The sequence below is a fragment of the Aulonocara sp. 'chitande type north' Nkhata Bay genome, linkage group LG18, assembly GCF_057382095.1.
Source record: "Aulonocara sp. 'chitande type north' Nkhata Bay isolate Kocher_YH1m ecotype deep benthic linkage group LG18, A_spYH_male_GT1.1, whole genome shotgun sequence".
Classification (NCBI taxonomy): Eukaryota; Metazoa; Chordata; class Actinopteri; order Cichliformes; family Cichlidae; genus Aulonocara; species Aulonocara sp. 'chitande type north' Nkhata Bay.
The window spans coordinates 40,233,183-40,248,397 of record NC_141361.1 but is presented as its reverse complement, the minus strand read 5'-3'; the positions used below and the strand labels follow the sequence as shown (position 1 = coordinate 40,248,397).

Below are 15,215 nucleotides of genomic sequence, written 5' to 3'. Positions count from 1 at the left end.
TGTTCAAAGCAAATGGATTTAATTTTAACAAGTCAGGGGTGAAACTGTTCACCTCCAACTTGTTTTATTTCATACGTCATCCATCCGTGCTTGGTGCCAAGGCTGAGATAAACGAGGAGTTATCTCATAAAGAGGAACAAACAGTACTCCAAGAACAGACAAAGCCCAGCAGAAACCTTGAGGAGGAGCTCCATCTGCCCCCACCCGGGAAGAGCCTCAGAAAGGAGAGACATCCATGGCATCTGAGGAAGAGCCTCAGAAAGGAGAGACATCTAAGGCAAGAAGAGGGGTCCCTATTTGCCTCCAACTCTCTCAACAACACCAACGACCAGGACAAGGGACCACGACCTTCCCCAGTCCCCCAAACCCCTGACAGGCCATCACCCTCCTCCCCCTCCCTTTCTCCCTCCTCCCCACACCTGAAATTCACTGAGGAGATGATGGAGCGGGTCAATGCTGGGCTCAGATCTACCCCCCGTCCCAATCCCTTTTTGTCCCCCATAAACCCCCCACCAGAGCGGCCAAAGGTTCGCCATCGAGCCCCACCCTCAACAGAGCAATCGAAGTCACATTGCCCAGCCTCGCCCCCCTTAGTTCCTCTTCATGCCCTGTCTCCACAGTCTGATGCGTGATGTGTGAAGGGTCCGGGCTGTGAGGATTATGGCAGTGGTGACTTTTCCCAGGAGAAGCTGGGATCCTGTTTACTAGAAGGTTTTAAAATTTCTGTACTTTTAGGTGACAGGAGACATGTGGCCTGGTCAAAACACAGAGAGCTGCACTCTAAAAGATCTTTAAACATAGTAAACATACCTTGTGTGCCACAGACTGCTCCCAAACACGAGGGGACAAGTAATACCTCTAAAACACTTAAGTTGGCTTTATTAAACATTAGATCTCTAGCTGGGAAAACATTTTTAATTAATGATTTAATCACTGAGCACAGCCTTGATTTTATGTTTTTAACTGAAACTTGGTTGGACCAAAGTAACAGTGGAGCTGTTCTCATCGAGACGACCCCTCCTAACTACAGTTTTATCAGTGAGGTCAGGGCGAGCAGGAGAGGAGGGGGGGTTGCTGTCTTATTTAATGAATCATTTCAATGTAAGCAGCTATCTCCTGGAAGTTTTCAGTCTTTTGAATATGTGGCTTTACAGCTGAAGGCCCCATCCAAAGTTGTGTTTCTTAATGTTTCCAGGCCTCCCAAATACTGCACAGACTTTTTTAATGACCTCAGTGAACTGCTGTCTGTGATCTGTGTTGATTTCGACTGTGTAATTATTGTTGGGGATTTTAACATCCATGTGGACAACCCTCAGGACAAAGGGACTAAAGACCTGAGTAACACTCTGGGCAACTTTGGGCTGACTCAGCATGTAACAGAGGCCACACATAATAGAGGACACACTCTTGACCTACTGATCTCCAAAGGCCTGAGCATTTCAAAGGTTACTGTGTCTGATGTGGGCCTGTCTGATCATTACTGTGTTTTCTTTGAAAGTAAAATCTCAGCCCACACAAATATATCAACAGCAGTGATCACAAAACGGTGTATAACTGAACACAGTAGTGCAATTTTTAACCAGGTCTTCCCATTAACACCTGACCTGTCCAGAGGGTCAGTCAATGAGCTCGTCAATAGCTTCAATGCTAACATGTTAAATGTAATGGACACTATTGCTCCCATTAAGGTGAAGGTTATCTCTGGAAGGAAAAAGTCTCCATGGAGAAACTCCACACTGGTGAAAAATGAAAAAAGAGAGTGTAGGAAAGCTGAGCGCAGATGGAGAAAAACAAACCTCCAGGTTCATTATGACATTTATAAAGAGAAACTTCACAATTATAATTTACAACTGAGGAGTGCAAGGAGGTCCTACTTCTCTGACATCATCACTAAAAACAGCCATAATGCTCGGGTCTTATTTTCTACAGTCGACAGGCTAACAAACCCTCCTGTGTCAGTGGCAGCTGAACTTCATTCAACCATGGCCTGCAATGACTTTGCCAAATTCTTCACTGAAAAAATCCAAAACATTAGACAAGCAATTGGTACATCAACAGCAGATCCAGGATATGTACTGTGTCCACCGAAAAACTGTTTAAACACCATGAAACAGTTTCAACCTATTAACAGCAAAGACCTGGAGGACATCTTAGGTCAACTGAACTCCTCCTCCTGCTGTTTAGATGTCCTGCCAACAAGTTTTTTCAAAAAGGTCTCAAAGACTTTAGAGTCAGACCTGTTACAGATCGTCAACTTTTCTTTATTATCAGGTGTGTTTCCAGAATCACTAAAAACTGCTGTAATCAAACCTATACTGAAAAAGGACAATCTTGACAAGACACAAATGAACAACTACAGGCCGATCTCAAATCTCCCGTTTTTAAGTAAGATCATTGAAAAAGCAGTTTCTCAACAGCTCAATTACTTCTTAAAACAGAATAACTGCTACGATGCCTTCCAGTCAGGTTTTAGACAGAACCACAGCACTGAAACCGCTCTGACCGAAGTGTTTAATGACATATGTCTGAATACAGACAGTGGAAAAATGTCAGTCCTAGTTTTACTGGATCTCAGTGCAGCATTTGATACAGTTGACCACAACATATTACTCAAACGACTGGAGAACTGGGCAGGTCTTTCAGGAACTGTACTAAACTGGTTCAAAACATACTTAGAAAACAGGAAATACTTTGTATCAATAGGTAACTTCACATCCGAGCAGACAAGTATCACATGTGGAGTTCCCCAAGGTTCCATCTTGGGACCCCTTCTGTTTAACATTTACATGCTCCCACTGGCACAGATTATAAACAACAACAAAATAAACTATCACAGCTATGCAGATGACACACAAATATATATCACAATGTCACCAGGAGACCGAGGCCCTGTACAGGCTCTTGGTAAATGCATTGAGGAAATCAATGACTGGTTGTGCCACAATTTTCTCCAGCTAAACAAAAACAAAACTGAGGTAATAGTCTTTGGCGCCAAAGAAAAACGATTACAGGTCACCAGAGAACTTCAATCTATACATCTAAAAACCACAAACCAGGCGAGAAATTTGGGTGTAGTGATGGATGCAGACCTAAACTTAGAAAACACATTAAGACAATAACAAAGTCAGCTTACTATCACCTCAAGAATATTTCAAGGATAAAAGATCTGATGTCTCAACAGGACCTGGAAAAACTAGTCCATGCATTCATCTTTAGTAGGCTTGATTACTGTAACAGCATCTTTACAGGTCTACCTAAAAAATCAGTCAGACAACTACAGCTCATTCAGAACTCTGCTGCTCGAGTCCTCACTAAGACCAAAAAAGTGGACCACATCAGTCCAGCTCTGAGGTCCTTACACTGGCTGCCTGTCCGTCAGAGGATAGACTTTAAAGTTCTGATGCTGGCCTATAAAGCTCTGAATGGTTTAGGACCAAAATACATCAGTGACCTCCTGACCCAGTATGAACCATCCAGATCCCTCAGGTCATCTGGATCCGGTCTTTTATCAGTTCCCAGAGTCAGAACCAGACACGGAGAAGCTGCATTCAGCTTTTATGCTCCTTATATCTGGAACAAACTCCCAGAAAGCCTCAGATCAGCTGAAACACTCACTTTATTTAAATCCAGGTTGAAGACTCACCTGTTCTCAGCTGCATTTGAATAAAGCACCAAATCCACACTTTAAGCTTAAATTTCAAAACTTACATTTAACTACTGATTTTATCTGTTTTGATTTTATATACTGTTGTTTGTTTGTTTGTTTGTTTGTTTGTTTGTTAATTAGTTAGTTAGTTTATTTGCTTGTTTTAATCAATTTTAAATCATGCTTTTTATTTGTTCTTGTTTCTAATGTCTCTGTAAAGCACTTTGAATCACCTTGTTGTTGAATTGTGCTATACAAATAAACTTGCCTTGCCTTGCCTATATAGAACAACTTTATAGAATTATATTTGTTCACAGATGTTGGCAGCTGTCAGCGAATAGTTATCAGCTGTTTGGAAACAAAAAAAGACTTTTTATCCATAACAGCAAATGAACTGAACAACAGAAAATCCAAATGCTGTTTATGGTCTCCTCACAACAATGATAAGAAAAATAAACTGGGCCAATACGGCATGTTTGTTAATACAGAGACACACATGTTAATGTGATCTCTGGTCTCCCACTCAGACACACAGGTCTCCCAGTGTCCAGCATTCAGACCTGAGGACTCATGTGAGAGAAAATCTGCTCACACAGACATGTAGCGCCAAACACTGTCAATAAGGCCTCTGCAATGTTCTGAAGACAGTTAAACCTGTCAGGTAGTGATGTCCAGCAGGTGAACATGCAGCTCCATGAACACACACACAGCTGTGGATTCCAGCTGCGTCTGTAGTTCTGCAAACTTTGACCCCACAGAGTGTAAATTCTGTCTCGATCTATGGATGTATCCGTGCATTTCCGTAGTGCTGATGCTGCGCTGAGCGGACAGTTCCTGCCAGCTAGCAACGTCCCTCTCACCGGTAGGCGAAGTTATTTTTAGCCAATTACAAGTTGAATCTGGTAGTTGGGGTTGTTAGCTAAGATACTGTCATTAAGAAGAGGCACAACTAATGTGTCTATGCGAGCTAATGTGCGATGTGCACCGCTGGCCCGGCCATTTATTTTTTAATGCACCTTCTCAGATTAACTCACTGCGTGTCGCGCCCAGGGCTGGACTGGGACAAAAAAACAGCCCGGGCATTTTGACGAGAGACCGGCCCCCCAGGTATTAAAGCCATAAAGCCTTTGAATGAAAACGCTGTTGTGACAGTGATGTAGAGTCTTTTTGGTATGTGTATGATTTCTATACATTTTACATCAGAGAAAAACTTTGGTTGTAAGATTCAGATAATTATTTATTAAAAGCATTTTAAATGAGACTAAGAAAGAAAAGTATTTCTTTGTGCCCCCCTCTCCCTGTTAATGCCCTACCTGCCCCCCTGGCAGAACTAGATCCGCCCCTGCACAGTTACCAGCTGTCAGCTACTTAGAAAAGGATCCTGGTGTTATTTGTCTCTCAGAAACAGTTCATAACTTCAACTCATTCATGTCACCTAAAAGGTAAACCTGTTTCTCCATCACCTGTTCAGCTCTGATGGTTCAGTAAGGACATCTCCTGGTTTCATCTTCATGTTTCCCTCTCACCACATATCCAAACCGACATCATGACCAGCAGTTTTACAGCTGTGGCTCCAGCAAACATCAGCTGATACTAGAAATTAATATTAAATACATTCTAACAACAGCTGATCAAGCTTAAACGTGCTGCTGTTGTTTAGCGCGACATCCGCTGGTTTCCTCTTTCTGGCGCAAAGTGGGCGATAAATAAACAAGAGAGAAAAGCCGATCAGCTGATCACTGATCAGTTTCATGATTGAAGTAGAAACGGGAGAGAGAGGGAGAGAATGAGAGGAGAAGAGGCAGCTGTGCAGCGTTACGACAGAATAACTCCAGCTTTGTGTCTTTTTCAGTCAAATTCAATCAATTACATTTCTAAATATAAACTTTCTGTAATACCTTTATGTATTCCTGGCAAAACAGTCGTACAGACTATACAAAGTCCATAAGCTGGTCTCCAGCATGTGATATGTGCTTCTGAAGAGCCTGATTTATTTGTTTTGGAGATTATGTATCAGAATTTCAGGAGCAGGACCACGCCTCCAAACACGCTCCTTCCTGTTGTCATCTATATAGGTTCCTCCAGTTCTGCAAGCTGATCATTCTTGTTTACGTGCCCCTCCCTCCCTCCTTGTTCTCAATTCTTTAACTTCTTCATTTCTATTTAGTGCATGAGGATCTTCCAGGCCTGGGAGCCGTCGCCAGTCCCCTTCAAGGCCTTCCCCAAACTGCAGCTCAATTCATGTCCAAGCTTCACCTTTACCTACTAAAATGCTGTCAAACCTCAAATGAGGAAGTGGGCCCAGCGAGTGAATTTAGAGATCCCATTCCTCCCTTTCATATACGCTGCACAGCTACCAGAACTTAAACACTTAAACAACCACCCGGAACGTTTTACGACGTTAGAAAGTTATCTTTTTGACACACACACACAAAATACAACTGACTCCCACGATGCCTCCTGCAAGCAGTGGTCTACAGGAGGGCTCATGTTGCTCCTTCTGTAGGCTCCTGGCATTAAGACCCAGCTACCAGACATTGTCCCTCTCCAGCTTCCTCCTCCAGGGTGGGGTAACCCTATCCCAGGGTAGGGTACACTGGTCCCTTGGTCTTATTTTATCTATAGCAGTGGTTCTTAACCTTGTTGGAGGTACCGAACCCCACCAGTTTCATATGCGCATTCACCGAACCCCTCTTTAGTGAATTTTTTATTTTTTTTTTCAAATTCAAGACATAGATATGTTTTTTTACTGGTGCACAAAATGAGCCGTACATGAACATCACCTTGTTCAAAGAACAAAACCAACACAATGCATGAACTTACAACAAATTACATACCTGCAAATCAGTGTGACTTCTGCTGTTGCCTTTGAGAGACCAGTTCAGATATGCGTGGCTTCACCTTGGCAAGTGCCAGTCTCATGTCATTTTCACAGAAAAGTCTGTTCCTTTTCTTCGTTTTTATGTCCAGCATCGTCGAAAAGGATTGCTCGCAAAGATATGTTGTAACAAATGGTATAAAAAAAATCCAGGGCTTTCTTAGCAATAATTGGATACTTGTCCATTTGTCGACACCAAAACGTTGAGAGTGTTGTTGTTCTGAAGAGTTGCTGTTGAACCTGGCTCTGCTGAATTTCAATGATTTCGTCAAGGTATTCATCATTGACATCTGCTGTCTCAACGGCAAACGTGAACGTCTGTCTCACCCATGCTGGATATGACTCTCTTGTAGGGAAATATCTGTCGAGAGACTTTGCAAGCTCATCTAAGTGCGTTGCAATTGTTTGCTTCAGTTCCGTGGATACAGAAACATCTCCGATTCCAGACACATCTTCGACCTTACTTACACAGTTGTCCAGAAGGGGGAAGTTTGCAAAGTTGTTGTTCTCTGTTCGTCGTTTCCATAACGTTAGCTTTTTTTGAAAAGCCTTCAGGTGTTCTTCTGCTTCTATGACATTGACTCCACCACCCTGCATCTGCTGATTGAGATGATTGAGAGCTGCGAATATATCAGCCATGTACGCTAAAATGAGAATGAACTCAGGATTTTTGAAGCAATCTGCATGACAGTGTTGGTGCTCTTGCAAAAACAGGGCTAATTCCACACGCATGGCAAAAACACGATTCAGCACCTGTCCCCGGGATAACCACCGAACATTAGAATGGTACAGAAGTACCTCGAATTCAGAGCCCATTTCTTTACACAGCTCACTGAAGATGCGGTGCCTCAGAGCACTATTTCGCACATAGTTCACACATTCCACCACGGTTTTTAATACTTCTGCCATTTTTGGAGGCAAGGTTTTTGTTGCCAATGCATGCCTGTGCAAAATACAATGAGTCACAATGATGTGTGGTGCATCGGCTTTTACTAGCGCACCAAAACCAGAGTTTCTTCCCAGCATGACGGGAGCTCCGTCTGTACAAACTGCAGAAACCATGTCCCATGAAAGATTGTTGTCTCCGAAGAAGTCATCCACAAGCTTCTTCACATCGGCTGCCTTAGTTGTTGTTGTAAGAGGCTTACAAAATAAAAAATCTTCTTTTATCACGTCATCTTTCACATAGCGCACAAAAACAGTAAACTGGCTTAGATTAGCAACGTCTGTGCTCTCATCGAGCTGAAGGCTGAATTTTGCCGGGCTTGAAATCAGATCGGCGACTACTTGAGCCAAGATGTCTTTACTCATGTCTTCTATTCTGTCGCTGATGGTGTCATTTGAAAGAGGAATTTGTGATAATTTACCTTCGGCCGCTGTTCCGAGTATCAGATTTGCCATCTTTAACGCGGCTGGTTTCACCAATGGTGTGTGGCTTGCCCTGCTTTGCGATCAGGTAAGCAACTTCGTACGATGCTGTGAGGATCGGTTTGTTAACGGGTACAAATCCAAGAGCAGGCAGAGTGGGCCTTTCATCGAATCTGGCTCTCTTCACCTTGAATTCAGCAAGTGTTGTGTTCTTGTATTCCCCGTCTCCATGCAGCTTCAAGAAGTGTTCCTTTAGTTTTGCCGGTGCGAGACTAGAGTTGCTCAACTTGGCGTTGCAAATCATGCAGATAGGACGCTCACTCCCATATTGTACATATTCGTCCAACCACTTTCTTTTTTTGCCCGACATAGTTAGTATGGATTAAAATGTTAAAAAAAAAATCACGCGAAGTACTACCACGACATTCACATGTTGACTACTGCGCGCGCTACATTCCCCGCAGGCCTGATTGGCCAAGCAGTGTAGCATGATCGTCTGCAGCCAGTGATGGCCAGAAGGGGGCGTGTCATCACAAATTTACAAGATAATTCGGGCGTGGCTGGACCTCTGCGACCTCTGCAGTGGAGGCTCTGCCGAACCCCTGAGACCGACTCACCGAACCCCTAGGGTTCGATCGAACCCAGGTTAAGAACCACTGATCTATAGGGTTTGGGTGGCAGCCAGTGCTGCCCGATTCCCATCTATCAATGCTGGGTAGTGTCTGAGTTCGAGAGATAATGGCTAGATATAGTCGGACACACCTCAACACATGGCTTGTCTCTGGAACCAGACTCTGTTCCAGTATGAAGTTGCCCACAGTGAGAGGCGACAGACAAGAGTGGGCAAACCACAGTGTGTACAAAGCGACAGCATGTACGAGAATACAGATCAATGATCAAATTTATAATCGTATCATCAGATCTGGGGCCATGAATTATGGACAGCTGAGTAAAGAGAGTGCCTGAGCTGTCAACTGATCACCACTTGGTGGTGAGTTGGATCAGGGGAAGGGGGAAGATTCTGGACAGACCCGGCACACGCAAACATAAAGTGAGGGTGTGCTGGGAAAGTCTGGCAGGCCTTTGACTGCACCTGAGGGAGGCTGAGGACTCTGAATGGGGACTGTGCCTGTCATGGTGGTAATCCCCAAGCCAGACATCACAGGACAACAGAGGTGAAGAGAGCCGTCAAGCTGAAGGAGGAGTCATTGGGCTGGATTAGCTTGTGGGACTTCGGAGGCAGCTGATAGGTACCTACAGGTCAAGTGGAACCCGACTTGGGCGGTACCCGAAACAAAAACCCAGGTGTGGGAAGAGTTCAGTCAGACTGTGGAACAAGAATTTTAGATAGCCTTGAAATATTTTTAGCAAATCGTCAGGAGACTGATGAGCGGAAAGCAGTGCTCCAGTGACACAGTGTACAGTGGAAGTGGGCTGCTGGTGACTTCAGCTGAGGATATAGTCAGGCAGTGGATAAAAGACTTAACCCCACTGACACACCTTCAGTGTGGGAAGCAGAGTCCGGGGACTAGAGGGAAGACTCGCCCATCAAGGGAGCGAGGCCACTGAGGTAGTTAACCACCGGTCGGGGGGGTTCCCGCAGGCGATACGGTCTCTCAATCACACCACCACACAGTACTGACCCACACATACAGTTCTTACACACACTGGACTTTCTGGACATTGTTTTTGCACAACACTGGTCACTATATTCTTCATTTCCGGTTAATACTTGTACAGCTGCTGTTATTGTGTATATATTTATTTATATTTCTTCATACATTCTTATATAGTTCTATATTGTGTATTTTGTTGTACAGTTATTTTATTTTCAACTTTAATTTATATATTTTATCTTATTCTTCCCAGTTAAATTTACCCTTCATTCTAATTTGTGTTGTACAGTTATTTCATTTTTAACCTTAATTTATATTTTATTCCTTCCTAGTTAAATTTACCCTTTTTAATTTTTCATATTTATTTCCTATCTTATTCATAGCCTTTTCCTTTTTTGTTTTCTTTAGGTCACGAGCAGTTGTCCAAGCATTTCACTACATATCGTACTGTGTATGACTGTGTACGTGACAAATAAAATTTGAATTTGAATTTGAATTTGAAATTTGAATTTCCTTGAGTTCCTGTTTCTATGGCAACCAGTATTTGTTATTCATCGTCAGAAGTTCAGAGACTGCCGGAGAAACATTTGTAAGTAATACAGCGTATAAACGGCACGCTCGGGCTACTGGTACAGCAGCATATTAACACTGCTGTGGGAGCAAAATACCTTTAGTTGCTTTAAGATTTTGAATTTTAGCACATCTCCACAGTGTGACACTTTTTACCTGGTTCCCTCCGTCAGAGATTGATCCATTATGCTCCCTGCTGCGCTGGCTTCTTGACAGGGCGGCACAGAGAGGACGAGGCTATAGGTCATCCCACCACCTGACTCAACTTAACGTTTTCTCACCTTCTCTCTGTCTCACTTGTTAGTTACTCCATCGACCGCCGCACTGACAGGGGCCACCTCTTCAACGTCTATCCGATGAATGGATCTGTGTTCCTGCTCAAAAGCCTGGACAGAGAGACGACTGCATGGCATAATATTTCAGTTGTTGCCACAGAGCTGAGTAAGTCCAGCAGGGTCTGGGACTGTCTGCACTGCTCATGTGATATATTGATAAAGAGTAAAACTGTTAGAGGAGAGGCAGTAGAGCAGAGTCTGCCATGGAGGGGTTCAACAACAAGAATCAGACCCCGGAGTATAGCACACTGAATGGGCTGATTGGAAGTTAAACCACAAAGTTTGCACATTTACAAATAAATGAACATGTTGCTCTCATTTTAATGGAGAGAGATAATATCTAGAACAAACATATTACACATTACAAAACACTGAAAGATGAATTGCGTGTCATTGGGTGAAATAAATATTCGATGCCCAAACAAAGTATGACTTAGTACCTGGTGGAGAAAGCGCTGCTGAAAAGCCCAGCGGTAAGATATTTTATGTAGTTGGCCTGCACACATGTCAGGAGGGGGTTTGGCTCACTCCACTTTACAGACACTCTCTTAATACTTTATGTTGCTTGGCCGCTGCTTAGCATTTTCCATAAGATTGAGGTTTGGAGACTGGCCAGGCCCCCCCATAACCTTAATGTTAGCCACTCATTTGTCTTGGTTCTATATTTTGAGCCGTTGTCATGCTGGAAGACCCATCCATGACCTGTCTTCAGCATTGTGGCTGAGGGAAGGAGGTTCTCATTGCAGATTTATGGTACATGGGACCGTCCGTTGGTCCCTCTATCCTGTGGCATTAGTAGAAGAGCAACACAACACTTATTCCTAAACCTTCTCTGAATCATTTAGATGTTCAATGGCAAGTTTAATACAAGCTCTGTTTTCTTAAATCTATCTGCAAATTGGACAGATTGCATTTTATGAAAAAACATTGACAACATCATTTAGTCTAATCAGCAGTTGCCACATGATTATCTTTATTGAAGTGATGTGAGGGTGTGAGTATTTAAAGGTTGTTCTGTTATTCAAGATGGCTTCAATGTCAAAATGTAGCTTTTTCATTGGTTCCCCCTAAATATTTTTTAAAACACTGATCACAAATCTGGCCATTTTTAAAAATCTCTTTTCGTATCCAAAGCTTTCTCCTTTTTAGAACTCAAAGAAATGTGTTGCCCTTGCCCGAACCAGTCCATTTACCAGCTCCCATGCCTGTATATGTGACATCTTGAACAGGGGGACCTTGCGGGTACTATTATAAAATGGCCTGCATTTGTATAGCGCTTTTCTAGTCCCTAAGGACCCCAAAGCGCTTCACACTACATTCAGTCATTCACCCATTAACACACACATTCACACACTGGCGATGGCAAGCTACATATTATAAGACATTATAACATAGCCTCCGTAAAGCACACAGCATCATCAAGGACCACAGACACCCAGCACATCAGCTGTTCTCCTTGTTACCATCTGGCAGACGTTACAGGAGCCTGTCTGCTCGGACTACAAGACTTTGAACAAGAAAAACAGTTTTGTTTTTCCCACCGTACGACACCTCAAGCACAACACTTAAACACACAGCACTCAGAAGCTACCTGCAGCTTCACAAGTACTCTGTTTAATCTGCACTGGTCACTCCACTTTATTGTCATTGATATTTATATTTAAAAAGTGCAATACTGTGATTTTCTGCTGCTCATTCCTGTGCAATGTCCCATCTGCCCTCCCGTCATATTTCTTTTCAAGATTTTCTTATTTAATCACTAGTGTACATATATTTATATTTATAGATACATATATATTTAGTCATCTTTTCTCTTTTACCACGTCTCTAATATTTTGCTCCTTACTATTTTTCTATTATTTTCCATCCATCCATCCATCCATTTTCATCCGCTTTGTCCGGGGCCGGGTTGCGGGGGCAGCAGCCTAAGCAAAGAGGCCCAGACCTCCCTCTCCCCAGCCACCTCCTCCAGCTTATCCGGGGGAACACCAAGGCGTTCCCAGGACACGCTGGAGAGATATAATCTCTCCAGCGTGTCCTGGGTCTGCCCCGGGGCCTCCTCCCGGTGGGACATGCCTGGAACACCTCACCCAGGAGGCGCCCAGGGGGCATCCTTGTCAGATGCCCGAACCACCTCAGCTAATAAAATAATAGAACCACCAGGTGGAGGTGGTTCTATTATTTTATTTTATTATATTTTATTATATTTTCTCCTACTGTATCATGCTGCAGAGTGACTGCTGCTCGTCAAACACATTTCATTGCAATGTTGACCCTGTGCTAACTTGCATATGACAAAAAAAATAAAACTGAAAACATACCAGTGGTGTTCTTAGTGACTGCAGTCCCAACTGTGAGATTGTTTTAAGTGTATTCTCTCTGAAGACACAAGTATAGAAATATCGCCCACCTGCCCCATTCAGTGTCTGTTATAGATGATGTCTTACAGAGTCTCATTACTTCTGATCATGGGAGGAGTTTTAAAATCCTCTTCATGTTTTTCTTTAGTTTTGATCAAATTTTCACCTTCTCTCTATATGCTGCACTGGATACAGCAGAGATGACAATAAAGTTTACTTTGAATATAAGCTTGGTGAAGCTGTTACATACAGACGGTTGTGAAGGTACTGGAAAAGTTGCAAAACCCCAAAGTGACAGATGTTTTTGTGCTTTCTGTGCCTCCAGATAATCCCCGTCAGAGCAGCAGCGTCAGTGTCTACATCCGTGTGCTGGACATCAATGACAATGCTCCCATGTTTGCCACTGTGTACGAAACCTTTGTCTGTGAGAAAACCAAGGCTGGCCAGGTACTCACATACTTCATGTGTTAGCTCACTGTGTGCTCTGGTGGCATCTTACTGACTTCAAAGCCTGATTAGAGCAGAGCGGTCCCAGAGCTGTATAAAGACTAGTGACTGAGCATCCAAAATGACACCTTACAGCTCTGCCTAATTTTTATATAAAACAGATGTTGCTATAATGATGGCACCCATTGGTTAGTGTGTTGTAATCTGACTGTGAAACAAAGAACGGCTACAAACCTGAGACTAGTGACTGTCACAACGGGACTGAACGGACTCATGCACAGGCTCTGAATTGAGAACACAAGAATCTTTATTCACAGCAACACCAGGTGATCTATTTACAAAGTGGGGGAATGACGGGCTCCGGGGATCCACACATGAACGGGGGGAAAGACGCTGGAAGTCCACACACACTCCGTCCATGCTCCACGGCTCACGCTCCTCCTCATACTCCACAGAAAACACGATAGCTCACTCCAAACCTCACACACTCAATCGCTCAGGTAACACAGGGGTCGGTCCAGGGAATCTGTTCACAGAAACACGAAGGGAAGATCTCTGGGAAAACACAGGAGTAAACTGAGCTGGGTTTACACTGACGAGAGTCGGCAACGGTCCAGCGATGAGAAACACAGAGCTGCCATCTTATAAAGGGACTGGAACACTGTCGGGTGATGAGCCACAGGTGTGTGATTGCGACCAGGTGCGTGGGCCAAGGGCAGGAGCCCACGGGTGAGCTCTGCCCAGGCAGAGGGAGGAGGGAAAGAGAGGGAGGGAGAGAGCAGGAACAAAAGCAAAACAAACACATGTAGCCATACTGAGCCGAGCGGGTAGGCACAGGGTCCCTGACGGTGACTGAGTGACTGGTTTCATCAGGAAGTCTTCACTAAAGCCATAAATCGAAGGGTGGTTTTCCCCCTGCTCTCCAGAACAGAAGCGTCAGTCACTTCTTCATCTTTGGGACTCATCTTTGCCTCAGTCTTTTGTACACAGTCTGTGGTTGTATTTGAACAAAGACCGAGATGGGGCGCTGTCTTGGCTCATGTTAGCTGCTAGTAGTGGAGCTTGAGTGATTGTTGTCAGTGTGATGATCACAGCAGCAAAGATGCCCCTGTGTGCACACAGAGGATGGGTCTTTTGATTTAACCTCTGCTGGTGTCTTTTCACTCAGCCATCTGACTATTTCACACTGTTTTCATTGTTAACAACAGACCAGGAAGCAAACGCACAAGAGAAGAGCAGACAATGACAACAAGTCAGCTATTTCATTACAACCTGCTTTAAACGCAGGTCATTTTCAGAGACATTCTCTGATTAACCTGACGGCAGAGGAGATGTAGAAAAGCTGCTAGTTGTTACCTCAGGTGACCCAGCAGGGCTGCACTGAAAGGAAACATGTATTAGATTTGAAATAAACACAACAATCAGGTACAAGCACTAAAATAGGCTCTGGCTCCATAGTTATGTCCTATTGTAGGGCTGATATTCGGCTTGTGTTGAAGGGATTGATTGGGGCGTAACATTTAAGCAGTTTTCATTTGTCAGTCCTCGTAACAATCACTGCATGCACACTGTGTGCTTGTAGATATCGAGTAAGCTTCTTCAAAGGTCCTTGAATGTGAGCACAAAAAATAAATGCTGGTTGTGGAATAAAATTTAAGTCACTAAAGTTTCTACTCTGAAAGCAAGTGGCAGAAAAATACACATTCAGATCGTGACAGGTTTTAATAACTGACTGGGTGGAAAAATCACAGACACACTTCCTTTCACATGTTTCACATGTTTTCTGTTTAAATGATGAACATTTCACAGACAGTCATTTTCATGTTGACCTCTCAGTACGACTGAGATCAGACGGTGGGCTTGTTTACAGTCTGCCTCATAATCAGAATGATGTGTCGGTCAGCAATGTTCAGCGATATCAGATGTCTCAGCTGCAAGTGATAGAAAATAATTATTTAGGCCCAGTTCATGCTGCCAGTTAAAGTGAGGCAGCGG

The 15,215-nt window shown here is 43.6% G+C and overlaps 1 protein-coding gene across 1 annotated transcript in view; it reads left to right on the top strand.

Moving 5' to 3' along the window:
- Positions 1–15,215, top strand: part of LOC147309198 (cadherin-6-like) — a 71,057-nt gene that overhangs the window by 34,861 nt on the left and 20,981 nt on the right. Inside the window, exons 8-9 of the mRNA XM_086273607.1 lie at positions 10,383–10,519; positions 13,099–13,220. Of these exons, the coding sequence (XP_086129733.1) occupies positions 10,383–10,519; positions 13,099–13,220 (259 nt within the window). The remainder of the gene's footprint in view (positions 1–10,382; positions 10,520–13,098; positions 13,221–15,215) is intronic.